This window comes from Narcine bancroftii, chromosome 3, assembly GCF_036971445.1.
Source record: "Narcine bancroftii isolate sNarBan1 chromosome 3, sNarBan1.hap1, whole genome shotgun sequence".
Lineage (NCBI taxonomy): Eukaryota > Metazoa > Chordata > Chondrichthyes > Torpediniformes > Narcinidae > Narcine > Narcine bancroftii.
This window is the reverse complement of record NC_091471.1, coordinates 213,623,785-213,644,347: the sequence shown is the minus strand read 5'-3', so window position 1 is coordinate 213,644,347 and position 20,563 is coordinate 213,623,785. Positions and strand designations below refer to the sequence as shown.

Here is a 20,563-nt window from a genome sequence, read left to right as displayed (position 1 = left end):
GCTCTCCTTGATGATGCTGGGACAAGGGATTCTTTTGACCACTTGCAGCTGGGAGAACGTGGCGCGCAGTTTGAGAGGGAGAGTTGGAGAGAAAAGTCAATAGGGGTAGGTAAAGAAAAAATGGAAAGCGAGGGGAAGGAATCATCTGAATCAAGGACAATTGTCATTCTAATTTCATGTTGGGTGAATTTTTTTTCAAGCTGTGAGGTCAGTTAAGCTCCAAAAAAAATTTCGGATAAATGAGAATTTCTAAGAATATAATTTTGGATAATAGGCTTGTACTGTATTATGTGACAATAGTGGAATCTTTACCTTTTAAACATATAAGACTCCTCACAACAAACTAATTCAGAGACTCTTTACTGAATATTTATTTTTACTTCTGCATTGCACGGTCAGTCAGTTTGTTTACATTTCTTTCTTTGTTTACATTTCTCTTTGGTATATGCATATCTTCTGGGAACAGTTTTGCCCTATCAATAAGTAGAAATTCTGCCTGGCCTGTATGTGATGCCATGTCTGTACTCTGACAATAAATCTGAACTTTAAACTTTTCCCCTTTCACCCTTAATCCATGTCCACTGTTTTTTTTTTCAGCTAACCTAACAGGAAAAAGCCTACTTGCATTTACTTTATCTACATCCCTCATAATTTTGTAAACCTCTATCAAATCTCCCTTCATCGATCCAGGGAATAAAGTCCTAACCTGTTTCACTTTTCTCTGTAACTCAGTTCCTCAAGTCCTGTCAACATGCTTGTAAATCTTCTCAACACATTCCAGCAAACCCATTATAAGTTGAAAAAATCGTCGTCGTAAAAGAATACTGCACCTACCATTTCTTATAATTAAATTTTGAATAACTTTATTCCACACTGAAAAAAATCATTAACGTACATAGCTGAAAGCACACTGGGCATGAAGAATGTTTGAAGCATTGAACTAAAATTGCTGGAAGGTGGGGATGCTAAAGCAACAGGATCGTCAATTTTACTCGTTCGCGTGATTGCTGCAGAGTCTGCGAGAGTGGTTGAGTCAGCATCGCGAGCGAGTGTGCTGTGCGATACTCTCGCACAATGCTGCCATCACCCAGCATCGTAAGAGAATAGTGTACCACATATCGCAAGCACGAGAACAAATCAGAATTTGAAATTAAAAGTACGGATTCAAACAAATGTAACTTTGAAAAATCATGTCAAATCATTGTAATTAGGGGGGCACCTGTAGTTAGCTGACAAAATGCACACAATGCTCCAAATTTGGCCTCAGCAATACAATTTCACCATTGCATCCCAACTCATACATTCAATACTTTGATTAATGAAGCCAATGTGCTAAAAGCTCTCTTTCCAACCCTATCTATCTGTGAAGCCACTTCAGGGAGTTATGTATCTGTTGTTGCATTTTGTGTGATCCTTCTGTTCTACCGCACTCATTGGTCCCATATCATTTTTTGCGTATGCCCTACCTCTGTCCATCCAAAATGCAACACTCACACTTATCTGCATGAAATTCCATCTGCCATTTGGCAATCCATTTTTCCTTGATGGTCCAGATCCCTTTGCAAGCTTTGAAAGCCTCCCTCAAGTGTCCACTACTCCTCCAATCTTTGTGTCAACTGTAGATTCAGCACTTCTCTTTCTTAGCCTCAACATGATCCAGCACGTTAGCCTGTTCTTCACTGACCTCACATACATCAACATCGCTCTCCCCAGTGAACACTTTTTGGGCCTCCCCTACTTCTACTGCGACCAGGCGCATGTTCCCCCTTCATTCCTAATCAGTCCTGTCCTCGCTCAATATTCTTTCTTTCTTTACATATGTGTGGAACTCATAGTTTTCCTTCATCCTACTGGTCAAAGTCTTCTCATGCTTCTTCCATATAATTCTCATGAGCTCTTCCTGAATTTTGCTTACTTAACCTCGAGTCTGCCTCCTGACTAGTTGTCCAACCTCTCTAGTCAATTATGGCTATTTTGCTCTATCACGTTTCTCGATCTCATTGGGACAAACCTATCCAGGACCCTAAACATCCTTCACATTTCTGCTGTGAACTTTCACGAAAATATCTGTTCCCAACTTACTCTGCCAAATTCATGCTGCTTCCCATGGTAATTAGCCCCTTCTCCAATTAAACACTTTCCCATTTTGTCTACTAGCCATGCTTATAACTCTGATAAAAGTCAGGAATTTGTGGTCACTATTCACAAAATGCTTACCCACAAAGATATCTGTTTCTTCACCAGGCTCAATAACCAGTATTAGATCCAGAAATATCTTTCCTCAAGTTGGCATGTCTACATGCTGTCAGCAATCCTTTTTAAACACACCTGACAAATTCTGCCCCATCTGAATCTTTAGCACCAATGAGCCTCCAGTCAATATTCAGGAAGTTGAAGTCTCCCATAACAACAGCCTTGTTATTTCTCCAAGCATCAACTCCCATAACAGCCTGGGATGCACTTCATCAGGGCCTGAGCACTTCTATCTGCTAAAACTTTTAAATGCAGTTGTAAAATGATAGTACGCTTTGGAATATCACTTCCTTGTCTGAAAAATTTTAGGGTCTGATAAAAGTGCAAAATGTACTTTAATTATATTATGAGCCAAAGGTTTGAATTATTTATCTAGCATATCTTTCTTCCTGATGAATATATGGAGTACAATTATTTGCTTAAGACATCCCCGTATCTCTGACTCCATGCACAGATTATCCCTTTGGTTTCTCATTTAATTTTTCTCATAATATAATTAAAGTGCTTTTTTCACTTTTATCAGACCCTAAGCTATCACTACCACCCCTTGTTTTCATACCACTTGCATATCTTTAATTTCCTTAATTGTAGATTCCTCTTCAGATCCTCCAGATGTGTATCAATTCTGAGAAAGCATCCAAAGTACACAAAATGATGGGCATGAAATCTTATTCCTCTGACTGGAAGAGCTTCACCTGGGCAGGTAGATTTGAAATGTCCTTAATGTATACACATAGCCTCTCTTGTTTACATGAAGTTGTGTGTAGTTGGCATCACACCTGCTGCAACGTTGGTTTTCTCAATATTTGAGGCACTTGGGGGAAAAAACAAAGCAAAAGATTATCTTCAAAATAAAAACAAATATCTGAAGTGTGCCAAGTATGGCTTTTCCTTCCTTTTCAAGGCTTCAATTTCCCTTCCAGCTTGAATACCTTTTTGCCCTTTCCCTTCCCTCAACTCACCCTTGTCTTTGGAGGGAGTTTCACTCCTGCTCTCCCTAATTTCATTGATTAAACCGATCTCGTGCACTGGAGTTTGCTGATGTTACCTTAAGCATCAATTCATCACCAATTCTTCAATCTAAAGTTTTCAACCTTCGCCTAATGGAAGTAAAACACGCAAGTCTGCAGACACCATGGTTGAAGTAAACACACAATGCTGGAGAAACTCAGCCTGTCAAGCAGTGGGGTACTTTATGTAGCAAAGCTAAAGATACATATCCAACATTTCAGGCTTGAACGCTTCATCAAGATATGGAAAAATGTCAGCAGGCGTCCGAACAAAACGGAGTGGGAGGGAGGATATGGTCCCAAGAGCAGTAGGTGGAGGAAGGAGGGAGGGAGGGCACAGCAATAAGCAGGGGGAGGAGGGATGGCTTGGTGAATAGATATTGAAGGAGGTGGAACAAATCACTCCTGTGGATGACAGGTGAAATGTTGCTTAGTGACCTTTGCCTAATGATATCAATTGGTGCTGTTCAAATTATGAGAATGAGTTCATGCACCATATCCAGCATATCTATGATCCTTGCCTTTGTGCATAGAACAGTGTGATAGCCATGTCAATGTGATGCTGAATCTCTTACTAGCAGAGTTTGATAACAGGTGAATGGAATGTTGGGACACCTGCAGTGAGGTTGTAGGTTTTACAAGAAGGCAAGGGAAAGATATTTGGATATTCTTTTAAATTTTATATTTACAGAAGGTATTATTTATTTGGACCCATATTATGTCTTTAAAATGTGTAAAAGTTAGAAGATTCATAAAAATTCAAATCCAGATTTCCATTACTTTGGTCTGGAGTTCTGAGTAACATTCACACTTTTTTTTTAAAGACCTCAAGGTGCTATTTTTTCAAATTCCATTTGACAGAGTTTGCATTTTGATTACTAACACTTCTCCTGTCACACTTCTAGTTGGCATTCAGCTCACTTCATCATACAGCCCTGGAGCCATTCTTCTCATGTGACTTACTCCTATCACTCAGAGTTCTCTTTTCCTTTTTATCCATCTTCCCTTGAGGCTGAAAAATCTTTCTCTTTGTAAATTGAATGAGATTGTTACTCCTTAATACCTTTCCAGTCTGAACAGACTAATAGTGGGCAGGCCATGCCAGCAAATCTAAAACTAGTTCTTGCCTAATGGCTAGATTTTGGAGGGATGCATTGTGCTTTGTTGTGTATGAGATCATGTGACGAGCAAATATGAATTGTGTGATGCAGTAGACACATGTTCACTTATGTTCACTTGAAGGCCCATTTGGCCAGAGGCTATGTATTTCATGTATTTCTAGGCCTTTTCACTCCTTATATTAAAACATAATTGCTCTCTTATTACATCCAGTTCTCTCCATAATATAATACAATAACAAGACCTTTAGCGTACGTGCCTGTGCTAAATATAATTGCCCTGCAGTTGTACAGGGCCCTGGTGAGACCTCATCTGGAGTATTGCGTCCAATTCTGGTCCCCATATTTAAGAAAGGGCATACTTGCTATAGAGGGAGTGCAGCGCAGATTGGCAAGGTTAGTTCCCGGGATGGCAGGATTGACATACGCGACTGACATACACGGATAGGTTAGAAAGACTGGGATTATATGTGATGGAATTTTAGAAGGATGTGGGGAGATATGATTGAGGTATTTAGGATTATCAAAGGGCTTGAAGGTGAAATCAGAGTACATGTTCCCATTGATGGGAGAGACTAGGATGAGAGGGCATATTTTAAGAAATCAGGGAAGGCCATTTAAGACAGAAATAAGGAAAAAAATTTTTACCCCGAGAGTTGTGGGTCTGTGGAATGCATTGCCACAGAGGGTGGTGGGGACAGATTCGCTGGATAGATTTAATAGAGAGTTGGATAAGGCTCTTGTGGGCAGGGGAGTTAAAGGTTATGGAGATATGACTGGGATTAGTTATTGAAAGAGAAAGATCAGCCATGATCCGATAAATGGTGGTGCTGGCTTGACGGCCATTTGGCCTACTCTAGCACCTTTTGTCTAAATCAAACTAAAGCTCTGTTGCTTGGAACTGATAGATATCCCTCTATCCATTTTATATTCATGTGTCTACTGCTTGGAACCTCTGTTCCACTCCAATCTTATGACGGAGACCACAGTTACAAAAAATTGTAAAAATTTACTTTCCAATTTCCTGTTCCCAGGGATCTTCTCCCAGCATTACTGCTCACACTACAGTGAAACACCCATTTCACATGCTCCAATTTAATGTGAATTTTGATATAACATGATTGGACTTCGATGTATACAAGGAATATGCCACTTAACGTCTGCGTTCCATTCTTTGAGATAGGACGTTAAGCGAGCCCATTTTTAAAAGATGCAGTACCAGGGATGGCCACCCTGTGGTGCAGTGGATGTTTAGAAGTGGCATGTCTAAATGATTAAGGTAAGTACAATAATGTTTATCGATGTTGGGAATTCATTGCATAGATGAGGGGATGCGCTGCTGCGAATAGGAGGTGTGCTACCACGAATGGAGGAGGGGAGGTAGCTGCCGCGATCAATTTGTGTATATACTGTACACAGTGAAACCCCAATTTAGCGCGACTTCACTTTTTTCGTGATGCAACCATTGCGTTATAACTGTGTTTCGCTCTACTATCAAGCCCTAGATACTATTCTTGCACATTCATACCAAGGAGATCATCTCCTCTAAACAAATGTTGACATTTCTGTGGCTGATATATGATAGATGTTCAACGAAACCTTGAATATATTTTTTCTTTAAATTTGAATGGTAAGAGATAAAATTGAGCAACTACTGTATTTATTCTGACACTAACTAAAAACACAAGGCATAAAATGTTTTCAACTTGGTAAAAATCTCATGGTGAAATATTTTTACTTTGGCATAATGTTCCAATTCTGACAAAAGTAATCTCAGAGCTATTGAAATATAGCCAGAAAGGATCCACATGCACCAGGTTTAACCATTTTAGTTTATCTGCATTTACACGAGATAAATGACATGGGAAGGAAGAGGTCTGTATTCCTAAAATCTGAGATTAAGAAGCTTCAGAGATGTTTAAACACAACTCAAAATATGGCAGTGGCAAGATTACTAACAATGCACACCAGTGGAAGTAGGAGGATTGGGCAAGTTAATATTTGGTGAAACAAATGTCAAGTCTGGAAGTCTCAGTGACTGAAGGTTGTGTTATGGATTTACATGATGGATCCAAACAGAACCAGGACTCGTGTCCCCACAGGCACTTTATCTGGTGCTTTCAAATCAAGATTGAAACTAATTCAGCAGGTAAGGTTGTGGGCCAGAATTGGTATCCAGATGCAGAAACACAGGGCACGTCATTAAATTTTAATGGCCAGCTCAACAGCGGTGAGACTTGAAGTGAGAGTCCTTAAAAGGTAAAAGCTTGTGAGAAATTGGCCAAAAAACTGTGGCCAATAAAAAAAAGGGAAGCTCATTTCTCCTGGGATTAAAATAACCATCCTTCAGTCTCACTGTGGCCATTCATTTATTTCTTCTTGTCTCTCCTTTCAGACTTCCTTGCTATAGCATCTGTCATTCCCTCAACTCTTTCACTTGCTGCTCTGCTTTACATCCTCTGGTTGAAACCCTCCTAAGCACACTAGAGAACATCCCTGTGAGTATATTGTTCTCCTCCAGTTCAAGTGTAATCAGTCCCTCTTTACAGGTTCAACCTACCCTGGAAGAGAGCCCAATGATCCATATATCTGAATCTCCTACTGCACCACCTCTGTAGCTACACATTAAACAGTGCTATCTTTCCATTTCTTGCCTCACTGGCACACCATGGTGTAGGTAGTAATCTTGAGTTACAACCTTGGAAGTCCTGCTTTTCAACTTACTACCTAGCTCCCTGATGAACTCATTTTACAGGACCACACATCTCCTTTCCCACCTGTAACATTAGTACCAATATGGGACATAATTGTTAACTGTTCTCTCTCCCCTCTCAGAATATCCTCTAGTCACTCAGAGACATCCTGGACCATGGCACCAGGGAGGCTGGTGCCTGCACCAGCTGCCTGCACACTATTTTAGAATCTTGCTTATCAAGTTCAAATTTATTTGTTATCCAATCGTTCTATTACCACCCTTTGAAACAGTGTTCTTCAATCCATGGTGCAGAACAGTGCAAAACATGCATATAGACATAACACATGTACAGACATATAATACATATAAATATTCTTGATAAATAGTAGTCACAGAGAGTTGCTTTAGCAGTCAGTCCACAGTCTCACTGCCCAATGAGACAGACCAGTGGACATAGACTAGTGGTTCTATCTCTGATGCTTCTGTATTTTTTTTCCTGACTGGAGTAGCTGGAGGATGCTGCATGCAGAGTGGTAGGGGTCCTCCCTGATTTTGCAAAGCCTCTTTAAACAAAAATCCTGATAAATCACATCAATAGGGAGAGTACAAAATCAGTGATCCTCTCTACCACATTTATGGTACTGTGGATTGACCTCTGATCTGATACTCTTCAGCAATCGTACCACACTGTGATGCATCTGGCTAGGATGCTCTTGATAGAGCTGCTATAGAAAGTTGACTGAATAGTGGTCGATATCTTTGCTGGCTTTAGCCTTCCTGGCAAGTGAGGAGATGTTATGTGTCTAGGATAGGTCACCTTTAAGTGAACTCCAAGGAACTTGGCTCTCCACTACCAAGCAATTGATGTGTTCAGGAGGGTGGTCTTCCCTGGTCCTCCTGAAGTCCACAATCATCCATGTCTTATCCATGTTGAGACCGGTTATTACTTTCGCAATATAACATGAGGTTTTCCACCTCTTCTCTGTATTTCGACTCGTTGTTACTGATGAGCCAATCTACTGTGTGTCATCTGCAAACTTGATGACGTTATTGGAGCTGGAGCCGGCGTTGCAATCGTGGATCAGTAGTGTGAACAGGAATGGGCTGAGCACATAGCCCAGAGGTGCTCAGCTTGATATTACTTGATGTTTTGCTGCAGTGTTTTCATTAAGAAGTCCAGAATTCAGTAACAGAGAGCGGTGTTGAGTCCCAGCGAGGACAGCTTCTCCACCAGCCTCTAGGGAATGATTGGTTAGTGTAGCAGTTAGCGCAATGCTGTAATAGTGCCACTGATCAGGACCAGGGTTTGGATCCCACACTATCTGTAAGGAGTTTGTACATTCTTCTCGTGTCTGCGTGGGTTTTCCCACCCTTCAAAATGTATCTGGGATTGTAGGCCAATTGGGTGTATTTGGGCAAACGGGCTCATGGGCCAAAAAGGACCTGTTAACATACTGTATGTCTAAATTTAAATCCTGTTAAATGCCAAAATGCATGTGTGTATGAGGCGTGGTTCTTCAGGTTGGTCAAGATGGAGTGGAGTGACAGGTTCCACCTGTCTCTCCTTGGCTTGGCTTCGCGGACGAAGATTTATGGAGGGGGTAAAAAGTCCACGTCAGCTGCAGGCTCGTTTGTGGCTGACAAGTCCGATGCGGGACAGGCAGACACGGTTGCAGCGGTTGCAGGGGAAAATTGGTTGGTTGGGGTTGGGTGTTGGGTTTTTCCTCCTTTGCCTTTTGTCAGTGAGGTGGGCTCTGCGGTCTTCTTCAAAGGAGGTTGCTGCCCGCCAAACTGTGAGGCGCCAAGATGCACGGTTTGAGGCGTTATCAGCCCACTGGCGGTGGTCAATGTGGCAGGCACCAAGAGATTTCTTTAGGCAGTCCTTGTACCTTTTCTTTGGTGCACCTCTGTCACGGTGGCCAGTGGAGAGCTCGCCATATAACACGATCTTGGGAAGGCGATGGTCCTCCATTCTGGAGACGTGACCCATCCAGCGCAGCTGGATCTTCAGCAGCGTGGACTCGATGCTGTCGACCTCTGCCATCTCGAGTACTTCGACGTTAGGGATGAAAGCGCTCCAATGGATGTTGAGGATGGAGCGGAGACAACGCTGGTGGAAGCGTTCTAGGAGCCGTAGGTGGTGCCGGTAGAGGACCCATGATTCGGAGCCGAACAGGAGTGTGGGTATGACAACGGCTCTGTATACGCTTATCTTTGTGAGGTTTTTCAGTTGGTTGTTTTTCCAGACTCTTTTGTGTAGTCTTCCAAAGGCGCTATTTGCCTTGGCGAGTCTGTTGTCTATCTCATTGTCGATCCTTGCATCTGATGAAATGGTGCAGCCGAGATAGGTAAACTGGTTGACCGTTTTGAGTTTTGTGTGCCCGATGGAGATGTGGGGGGGGCTGGTAGTCATGGTGGGGAGCTGGCTGATGGAGGACCTCAGTTTTCTTCAGGCTGACTTCCAGGCCAAACATTTTGGCAGTTTCCGCAAAGCAGGACGTCAAGCGCTGAAGAGCTGGCTCTGAATGGGCAACTAAAGCGACATCGTCTGCAAAGAGTAGGCACATTGAAATGGGTCCACCGTCTCTTGACACAGACGCTTAAAGCATTTCATAATGGTAGAGGTCAGTGCCACAGGGCGGTTAGTCATTGAAGCCTGCTATTATCTCCTTCCTTGGTATGTGGATGATGGTGGCTGTCTTGAAATCTGCAAGGACGATGGACTGCTGCAGTGAGGTGTTAAAGACGCCCGTAAGGACTTCCATCAGTTGGTCTGTGCTGCCCTTCAGTACCTGACCAGGTATGTTGTCTGATCCTGCTACTTTGTGTGGGTTCGCCCTGGATAGGATTTACCTCACCTCAGCTGCAGCTATGCAGGGAGCCTGTTTTTCAAGGGGATACAGAGTTTTCTTTGGCGTTAGCCTGATCTCCTCACTCTTACTTTTGTACTTCATTGGGTTTTTCCCCCTGCTCTGTTTGTTTACAATTTTTATTTGTTTATATATGTACATTTTGTACAGTTTTTTGCCCTATTTATAAGTGGTAAATTCTGCCTTGTCTGCAGAGAACAGAATCTTACGGTCGTATGTGATCTCATGTCTGATAATAAATCTTGAATTTGAATCAATACGTTCTTACTTTCTGATTTTAAAAATTGTATTAATATTTCTCAATGAATCAGTTCTGGCTTTGTAATTGTACAAACTTTAAAGATGTTTGGTGGAAATGTGAAAGAAGGTCACCTGGAAAGTTATAATTCTATCAATACCTCATAGCTCTCAACAAATACACTTTGATATGAAATATTGTTAAAAGCTTTTTGTATGACTCCCTTTAAGCTTCTGACTGTGGAATCCTCATCAACATTAAATAATCAAAAATGCATGATAAGCTTTAAAAAGCTTGTTTGTATTGAGCAATTCAGTCTGCCGGTCGGTGCGTGGGTGGAAACACTACGTTTCTGAAAGGATAACAAAAGGGGGAAACACTTCAAACTGTGTGTGAATTTTCAGATCTTGCTGTTACCATGGAAATGGCAGCAGCTGGAGTTCAGGAAGTTCTTTTCATCGATCTATTCCAGGCAGACAAAATGGAAATCTACCTTCTGTTCATTAAATACTGAAGTCTTTGCTCATAAAGGATTCAAATTGTATCATGAAACTGAGTGGGTGGAAACATGGTCTAGAGGATTTTCTAATAAATTTTTTGAGGCCTAGAAACAACTGTAATTTTGATTTAACAATATATAACGTGTAATTTTGAATAAAACCAAGTAAATCATTCCATACCTGACAATTGACATGTCAGATTTTTCACTTCTTAAGAATTAGGAGCAAGATTAGGCCTAGTCCATCATTCATGAAGCTAATGGCTGATCATCTGTTTCAGCAATATTTTCCAACACTGTGACAATTTCCCTTGATACCTTTCCCATCCAGAAATATATCAATTTCTGTTTTGGATGAACATAGTGATGAATCTCTACAGCCCTCCAGGATAGAAAATTCCATGGGTTCACCATTTCTTATTCTTTGTCCTAACCAGTGTTCTTCTTATTCTCAAAACTGTGTCCATAGTCCTAGATTCCCCAGGCTATAGTATCCATCATCTCTACATTTAACACGTGAAACTCTTTAAGAACTCGGTACATTTTGATAAGATTACCTCTCTTCTAAACCATAAAAAAGTCCATTCAAGCACTGAATAACTTATCATCTGTGCAACCAACCAAGTTAATTTTTTGCTGCCAATTATGTCTATTGGCAAGTGCATCCTTTTTTGAATAAGAAGATAAAACTGTACACAATGCTTCATCTGTAGTCTCATCAAGATCCTGTGCAATTATAATATGACATTTTATTCCTTTATTTAAATCCTCTTATAACATAGGCAAAGAATACACATGCCCTCCTACATGGGCCTTTATTCCCTGAAGAGTAGGAAGGTGAAGGGTGATTTATAATTTGTTTATAAAATCATGAGGTGTATGGATAAAGTGAAGGCTCAGTCTTCGAATCAGATGATACTAAAATTAAAGGACACAGATTTAAGATGATATTGAGAGATTTAAGAAGGATTCCATCCCATTCTCTCAATTCCTCTGTCTCCAGTGCATCTGCACCCAGGACATGGACTTCCATGCCACATCATCAGGGATGTCCTCCTTCTTCAAACAATGTGGCTTTCCCTCTACCACCATCAACTAGGCACTCAGCCACATATCCTCCATTACTCGCACATTTGCCCTGGCTCCCTCTGCCTCCAAGCAAAACAAGGACAGGATTCATCTTGTCCTCATCTACCACCGCACCAGCCTCTATATCCAGTAGATTCTCCTCTGCCATTTCCGCCACCTACTATGTGATCCCACCACTAGACAGGTATTACCCTCTCTGCCTTCTGCAGGGACTGCTCCCTCTGTGATTCCCTTGACAACTCCTCCCTCCCCATCAATCGTTCCCTTGGTACCTACCCCTGTGACCGCAGGAGATGCTCCACTTGCACCCACACCTCCTCCCTCACCACCATTTGGGGCTCCAAACATGCCATCCAAGTGAAGCAACATTTCACTTGTGAATCTGAAGGGGTCATCTACTGCTTCCGGTGCTCAGAATGAGAATTTATTGTAATGAACAAGTCATGAAATTCGGTGTTTTGTGGCAGCATCATAGAGCAAACATTCATATTATAATCATCTCACCACATTACTATAAAAATAATAGCACATGAAAAGTAAAACAGTGTCTTTGGTTTATTGATTATTCAGGAATCTGACGGCAGTGGGGAAGAAGCTGTCCTTGTGACCTTGAGTCCTCGTCTTTAGGTTCCTGTACCTTTTTCCCGATGGTAGCAGAGTGAATAGGGCATGGCCTGTGTAGTGGGGATCTTTGAGGATAGAGGCTGCATTTTTAAGACACCGCCTAATGTAGATGTCCTCGATGGAGTGAAATCTGGTGTCTGTGATGTTGCAGGCCGATTTAACAACCTTCTGGAGTGATCCTGCCAGCCAGAATGCTCTACACGATACACCTGTGGAAGTTTACGAGAATCTTCGGTGATGTACTGAATCTCCTCAGACACTTCACAAAGAATAGCTGCTGGCGAGCCTGCTTTATGATTGCATCATTACAATTATGACATTCAAAGGACATTTGGACAGAATTATTGATTGGAAGAGGTGACAAGGATACAGACCAAATGCAAGCAAAAAGGCACGAGCTCAGAATCCCAACTTAGTTAGCAAGTTGCTTGCTACATCTACATGTCGGCATTTTGCTGAAGTAACTTAGGTACCTTTGAACTTTAACATTGCTCGTCCCTCATTCTTTAATAAATAATCTGTCTTTTGTCTACAAATGTGGCAACCTCACATTTTTTTAACATTATGCTTCATCTGCCATGCTCTTATCCACGCACTCAGCTTTATGTATCCCCTCGAAGCCTCCTTCATCCTCCTTTCTCGCAATCCCTCCTCATTTTGTGTACTTTTTAAATCTAGAAAAACACCCGTCAAAGACTGCAGATGTCTGTAAACCTGACAAAGGGTCTTCAATCTGAAACATTGACTCCGTTTCTCTGTTCACAGATGCTGCCGAACATGTGGAGTATTTCCAGCATTTTCTTTTTTTAATAGAAATATGATATTTAGTCCTCTTAGCCAAATTAATGTAGGTTGTGATGTAGACAGTAGGGTGAAACATGAAAGTTTGCAAACACTGAGTTTGTAATAAAAAATCAAAAATGCTGGAAGAACTCAGCAGATCTCATAGGAGGAAAATGCTGTAATCGACACTGAAGGATCTGAAACAGAACACTTAAGAAAGAATAAAACAATTGAGCAGAGCCATGTGGATTTATAGGAGGAAAATCAGCTGGTTCTCTTTGAGGAACTAGCTAATAAAGACGTTACAGGTCTGAGTCCTCCTTCAAGATATGAGTAAAAAGGCATACTGTATATACAATCGGTTATTTATAGAAAATCCAATGGCAAAAGAACTGTTAAGAAATTCTGGTGGATGCTGGGACAAATACAATATTACAAAAGTGCTGCAGTAACTCAGCAGGTCACAAGCATCCAGAGGAAAAAAAAGGTAACCAACGTTTGGGGCCTGAGACCATCAAGGTATGAGCAAAAGACAAAGATGCATCTGAATATAAAAGGTGGAGGAGGGAGAAAGGGCAGGAGGAGGAGCAAAGGGTAATAGATCATGGGTGGCTATAGGTGGTAGGGAAGAAGAGGAAAAAGTACTGAGCAGTGATAGGGAGAGTTGCTTTCTTATAGGAGAGGGAAGGGGATGGGGAGCTGGAAGAAAGGAGGCAGAGGGATAAGAAAGAGAGAGACTCCGGAGAGGAGAGTTTAAAGAGAAATTGGAGGTCCAGTTATATTCTGTCTGGGCATTCTCCAACCAAATGGCATTTGCAAACATTAAATCAAATAATTTATAACTTGTAATAAATTTTTTTTTAATGGCGGTGCTATCAGAGCTGCTGCAGGCCTTGGAGAGTTGCGAGTGGAGACACTGCACTGCTCTTCAGGGTCCTCCCTCTGGTCCTAATTATGACTTTTTAAAAAAATCCCATCACTGCATGGTCTGTGCCCAAGATGGCTGCATCTGTGCTGGGCAACGGACTATGAGGGTTTGCAGACTCCAGGGACTAGTGCTGGGAACCAGAAATGGGTGAGAGCACTCCTGTTGAGAAGGAGAAGCATGGGAGATGACCCTAAAGGATGATGGCATCAGCAGTGTGCCAGTGAGTGGCTCAGTGGCTGAAGGAAGGACTCACACAGGCTGTGGGCTGTCGGCTACTGGCAGTCGAATAACCCACACGGTATGGGCTGCTGGAGGCTGGCTCATGGGAACTAGGTACCGCAACTGGGATACGTGAGGCTAGTGAGGGCAAGAAGGGCTCCCAGTGGGGCCTCGGGAAATGAAGGCTTGCTTTTCTTTTTCAAAATATTTTTATTCATTTGGTAGAGAGAAATTTAACATTATATATTGTCTACATATAAGTTACATAACATATATAATGCAATACAGAATATGAATCATAAGTGATTTATACAAAATGCTCGAATAAAATGGAAATTTCCTTGTGAAAACTTCACCTCATATTCTAATATTACGACACATTCATTGTTGGTTATCTAATTAGACTATTATGAAGGTTTCCTGATTGTGTCAGAGGTTTGGACCTGGAACTCGGGTTTTCCAATAAATGGAACAGGAGTCTGTGTAGCTGCAGAGGCTGGGGGAGCGCTGAAGGTGAATCCACAGATACTCAGCATCTCTGAAGAACCTCGCTTTTCCTTCTCTTTCTCTTACTGTTAGGGGTGCCGGGCAAAGGTAATGGCAACTCCTTGTTTGCCTTGCGGCGGGCAAAAGGAAATTTCATGTATATTACATTTATTTACAATAAAATAAATTGTTAAACTTGAATAAAGCTTCTTGGAAAATTGTTGCAAAGGCACTTAAGAGAACAAAAGAGTAATATTACATTGAAAGGTTTATGATTGTGATAAAGAATATGATGAGGAATGGAAGAAATTTAGAATATTTTTCCTTAGAACTTGACGAAGTGCAAGAACGAAAATAACATGAAAGTAGACTAGCAAGATCATGAGGGGTGGTACTTCATCCAAATACGTTTATGTGTCGATGTGGCAGCTGCAGCGTGTTGGACTGCACTTTTATAATTTGATTTTATTGAATTCAGTGGAGCAGGATTTCAAGCCAGTGCGACATGAAGCCACTAATGCATTTCTCAATTATAGTGAGTGACTGAGTAAAATGTCAAGCCAGGTAAACTACTTTTGAAATCTTTTAAGGGAAGAGATTTGCTAAAATAAATCTTGGCTCCGGATGTGCAAAAATGAATGGAGTTACCATGGTGATATTCACAAAGTGATATTTTGTGGTTAGCATTGAAGTGAATCCCAATGTTAAGCAGACTTTTCTGCAAAATCCTAACTTTAAGTGAATGATTTGTTCACTAAAAGTCTATTCCAGTAGAATAAAATAAAGATGATGCTGAAAATATGAAAACTATGCTTTTGCTGTTCTGGTGAATGGGACAATTGCTCAATAGGGAGAACCATTTGGATTTTAGGAGATATATACTGTATGAGGAATGCAATATTCTTTCCAACACTTTTGTGTTTAATTTGTTCCAACATGTCTTTTAACTAATTTCATTGCCTGATGGTTTGATAAAACATCCGAGGGTAGTCCACGTAGAATCATCCAATGAGCTGCAACAGTAAATGGAAGAACTTTCTGGCTTTTCATGTTGGCCGCTGAAGGTTCAGTGGATCTGGGTACCTTTCTGAAGCCACTGTCCTTTTCATTCATTTGCAGGAAGGCAAAAAAAATATTTAAAAGCATTGCATGAGAATGTAACAATATCCATAAACGTATTTATTGTAACGAGAAACCAGTATTTTGATTGGGAAACTGTGAGGTGATGTAAATGACATATGAAAGTGCAACTTTTCCTATACTACTATTTCAGTTGACAACATAACTTCCACGGATTGGTATCCATTTAGAAGTTAGCGCAACATTCTGACTAGTTGCATCAAATGTCTGGAAGAGACTACAGAGAGTTGTGAACTTGGTCAGCGCTATCATGGGTATCAATCTTCACATTGCCAGTACATTGCAGAATATTTCAATCCCATTCTCAATTGTGATGTCAAGACCCAAAATAGTGCTGCAACAAAATGGCAAAGTGTATACTAGATGAAGTTTTCAGTATCAGCCATTATCCTATCTGACACATATATGGCAGATGAAACTGTATGTGACAAGATCGGATGGAAATATAGCAGGTAAAACAATTCTATAATCATTTCACTCATTACAGTCTTCTTTTGCAAAGGTAATTTTACAGGGATATATATTTTTAGGCCTCGGCTCATTCTCGCCCTGGGAGCAAAGTTTCTGAGAGTGAATCTAATTTCTTTGTTGTGCCCACAAACACCTGAATGGTATTGATTTGGATTATTCGTTGCTATCAAAATATCCAATTGAAGTTAAATTACAGATGCTGGAGTCAAGTGTGACCTGGAGAAACTGCAGGTCATGCAGTGTCCATAGGAAGCAAAGGGTCACCAATGTTTTGGGCCTGGGCCCTTTTTTCAGGATATCAAAACATCTGTTTTGTTTCACATCATGCATGCTGAACTACAGTGGAGCCATCAGTACTCTCCAGTGTAGTACATATCCTGAAACATTTAATGGAAATCGAAATTGTTCTTCCTGTAAATTATTTGCATTTTGTGCAAAGGGTTTGTTTGCAGTGTGGCAGTCTTGACAGGAAAGAATACAATAGATAATTTTGCTGACACAGCTCTGGATCATTCAGACAATTACATCATGTATAACAGGCAACTTTTCATTGAATACAGGTCAACTTTCAATACCCTCAGACCCTCAGTGCTGGTCAACAAGATCCAAAACCTGGGCCTCTGCAACCCCACCCCAACTACCTTGACTTCCTCATCAGAAGATCACAGTTGGTACAAATTGGGCACAACATCTCCTCACTGATGATCAACACAGGTGCACCTCAAGGATGCATGCTCATACCACTGCTCGTTCTACACCCATGACTGTGTGTCTAGGCACAATTCAAATGCTGTCTGCAAATTTGCCAATGACGACATTTTCTTTGGTAGAATCATAGACAGCAATGAGGAAGTATTCAGGAGTGAGATTGATCAGCTAGTTGAGTGGTGTCACAACAACAACCCTGAACTCAACGTTAACAAAATGAAGGAATTCATTGTGGACTTCAGGAGGGACAAATCGAGAGAACAAGTGCCTGAAGATGAACACCCATTGGTACAAAAACCGCTTCTTCCCCTTTACCAGCAGATTTCTGAATGGACAATGAACCATAGACACTACCTCACTGTCTCTTACTCAAATTCATTTTTTTTAATGTAATTTTTAGCAATTTTTGCACCTATGTTGCAAGAAAACAATGGAATTCAAGACATGTTCATGACAATACATTTTGATTCTGATATCTCTTTAGAGTTACAGATTACAGAACAGGTCCTTCAGCCCAACTGATCCATGCCAACCAAGATGCCACCCTTAGCTGGTTGCATCTTGCCATACCCCTCCAAATATTTTTCTGCCATTGAACCTGTCCAGATTGTAATTGTACCCTTTTCTAATATTTCTCCACCAGCTTTTCCCACTGAGGATAGGTGACATTAGCTCATCACAGGTATGGTGCTGGAGGAATGGAGGGGAGCTCACATTGTTCTATTGGTTAAAAAAGGTTCCAAAAGTAAGTCTGGAAATTATAGGCTGGTGAGCCTGACATCAGTAGTAGGTAAATTATTGGAAGATGTTCAAAGAGATCAGATATACGAGTATTTGGATAGCCAGGGACTGATTAGGGATAGTGAACGTGGCTTTGTGTGTGGTAGGTCGTGTTTAACCGATTGTTTAGAATTTTTTGAGCTTAGCAGGAGAGTTAATAAAGGAAAGGCTTTTGATGTTGTCTACATGGACTTTAGTAAGGCCTTTGACAAGGTCCAGCATGGGAGATTAGTCAGGAAAGTTCAGACACTAGGTATTCATGGTGAAGTGGTGATCTACATTCGACATTGGCTGGTCGGGAGAAGCCAGAGAGTAGTGGTAGATGATTGCTTCTCAGATTGGAGGCCTGTGTCTAGTGGTGTGCCTCAGGGATTGTTGTTTATCATCTGTATCAATGTAGTAAATTGGATTAACAAGTTTACAGGTAACACAAAGATTGGAGGCATTGTGGACAGCGAAGATTTCCAAAGCTTGCAGAGGGATCTGGACCAGCTGTAAAAATGGGGTAAAAATGGCAGATGGAATTTAATGCAGACAAGTGTGAAGTGTTACATTTTAGATGGACAAACCAAAAAAGGACACACACAGTAAATGGTAGCGCACTGAGGAGTACGGGTAGAGGAGAGAGACCTGGGAAGCCAGATATATAATTCCCTGAAAGTGGCGTCACAGGTGGATAGGGTTGTAAAAAAAGCTTTTGGCATATTAGCCTTCATAAATCAAAGTATTGAGTATAGGAGTTGGAATGTTATGGTACTGTTATATAAGACATTGATTCTCATCGGAGTTTATATCCCTTCCAATGCTGATTACAAACAGGCACTTGCAGAGCTGCATGATGTTGTCTGTAAATAAAAGATGGCCCAGCTTGACTCACTACGAATCCTTGTCAGTGCTTTTAACCAAGCAAGTATCAAGGAAACTCTGCCCAACTACTAACAACATGTAACCTACTGTATCAGAGGTCCCAGCACACTCCATCACTGCTACACCAAGATAGGGAAGGCCTACTGTTCTTTCCCAAGACTGTGTTTGGCAAATTGGATCACCTGCTGTGCTCATTCTGCCTTCAAATAGACAGAGCCAAATAAAGGCTCTGGAGAAGTGCTCGAAGGTGGTCGCAGGAGGCTAAAGAACATTTACAGGACTGCCTCAAGTCAGCGGATTGGCAGTGTTAAAGGGCTCAGCTGAGGATCTGAACAATTGTACCACGGGGCTATCACAGACTTTATCAAAGTAACTGTGGATGAGTTGTCCCCACCAAATCATTCAGGGTTTTCCCCAATAAGAAGCCGTGATAAACACTGAAATTTAGAGCCTGCTGAGAGCCAGATTAAAGGCATTTAAGTCCAGAGATCCAAAGGAGATATGACCTATGAAAAGCTATCTCCCAGGTGATGTGTAGATTCTGGATGAAAATGGAAATAACAAAGGATACCCAACAGCTGTGGCAGGGCCTAAATTACATAACCTGCTACAAATCAAATCTGGTGCAGTAGGAGATGGCAAAGCTTCACTCCCAGAGGAACTCAATGCCTTCTACACCCAATTTGACTACCAGAATAACAAAGAGCCACTGCACACCCTTATGCTCTCTGATCCTTTATTGCCAGTATCTGAAGATGATGCACGAGGTGCCTTCAAGAGAGTGAATCTGAGGAAAGTGTCCAGTCTGGACAGAATACCTGGCCAACTATTAAAAATCTGTGCTAACCAACTTACCAATGTATTCATGCATATGCTCAACATCTCACTCCAGCAGAGCATGATCCCCACCTATTTCAAACAGGTGTGAATCATACCAGTGCCCAAGAAGAGCATAGTAACTTGCCTTAATAACTATTGACCGGTAGCACTTGTATCAACAGTGATGAAGTCTTTTGAAAGGCTGGTGTTGAAGTATATCAGCTTCTATCTGAACGGCAACATAGATCCATTCCAATTCGCCAATCATAGCAGCAGGTCTAGAGCGGATATCATCTCACTGGGTCTACACAAAGCCCTGAACAGCTGGACAGCAAGGATGTGTTCATCAGGATACTCTTTATTGACTACACTTCAGCATTTAACACCATCATCCTCTCAAAACTGATCAGCAAACTCCAAAACCTGGGACTTAACACTCCACTATGTATTTGAATCATGGATTTCCTCACCTCCAGACCACAATCAGAGGAAAGAACATGTCCTCCACAATCTTCATCAGTATTGGAGCACCACTGCACTGTGTTCTTAGCTCCCTGCTCTACTCACTTTACACCAATAACTGTTGGCTCAGTATGTCACTATGTCAATAAACTGTAGTGGGTTATATAAAGAAAGGCAATGAGTCAGCAGACAGGAGGGAGGTTGAAAACTTGGCTGAATGGTGCCCCAACAAGAACCTTGTACTTAATATTACCAAAAACAAGGAGCTGATTGTTGACTTTAGGAAAGGAAACTAGAGGTATACGATCCAGTAATCATTGGGGGATTAGAGGTGGAGAGGATAAGCAAATTTAAGTTCTGAGGTGTCACTATCTCGGAGGTTCTTTCCTGACATCGTGAAGAAAGCAGGACTTTGCAGAGGTTTGGTATGACCATATAACAGTTTATGGCATGGAAACAGGCCATTTCAGCCCTACAAGTCCACGCTGGTTCACTTAAACAACT

The 20,563-nt window shown here is 41.3% G+C and overlaps 1 protein-coding gene across 16 annotated transcripts in view; it reads left to right on the top strand.

Moving 5' to 3' along the window:
• LOC138758107 (calcium/calmodulin-dependent protein kinase type II subunit delta) overlaps nt 1-20,563 on the top strand; it is a 461,931-nt gene that overhangs the window by 184,635 nt on the left and 256,733 nt on the right. Inside the window, exon 1 of one of the 16 annotated variants that reach the window (XM_069926559.1) lies at nt 2,900-2,956. The exons of the other annotated variants lie outside the window; for them this stretch is intronic. Within the exon in view, the coding sequence (XP_069782660.1) occupies nt 2,905-2,956 (52 nt within the window). The 5' untranslated portion in view covers nt 2,900-2,904. Of the gene's footprint in view, nt 1-2,899; nt 2,957-20,563 lie in introns of those variants that run through there. 16 annotated transcript variants of the gene reach the window in all.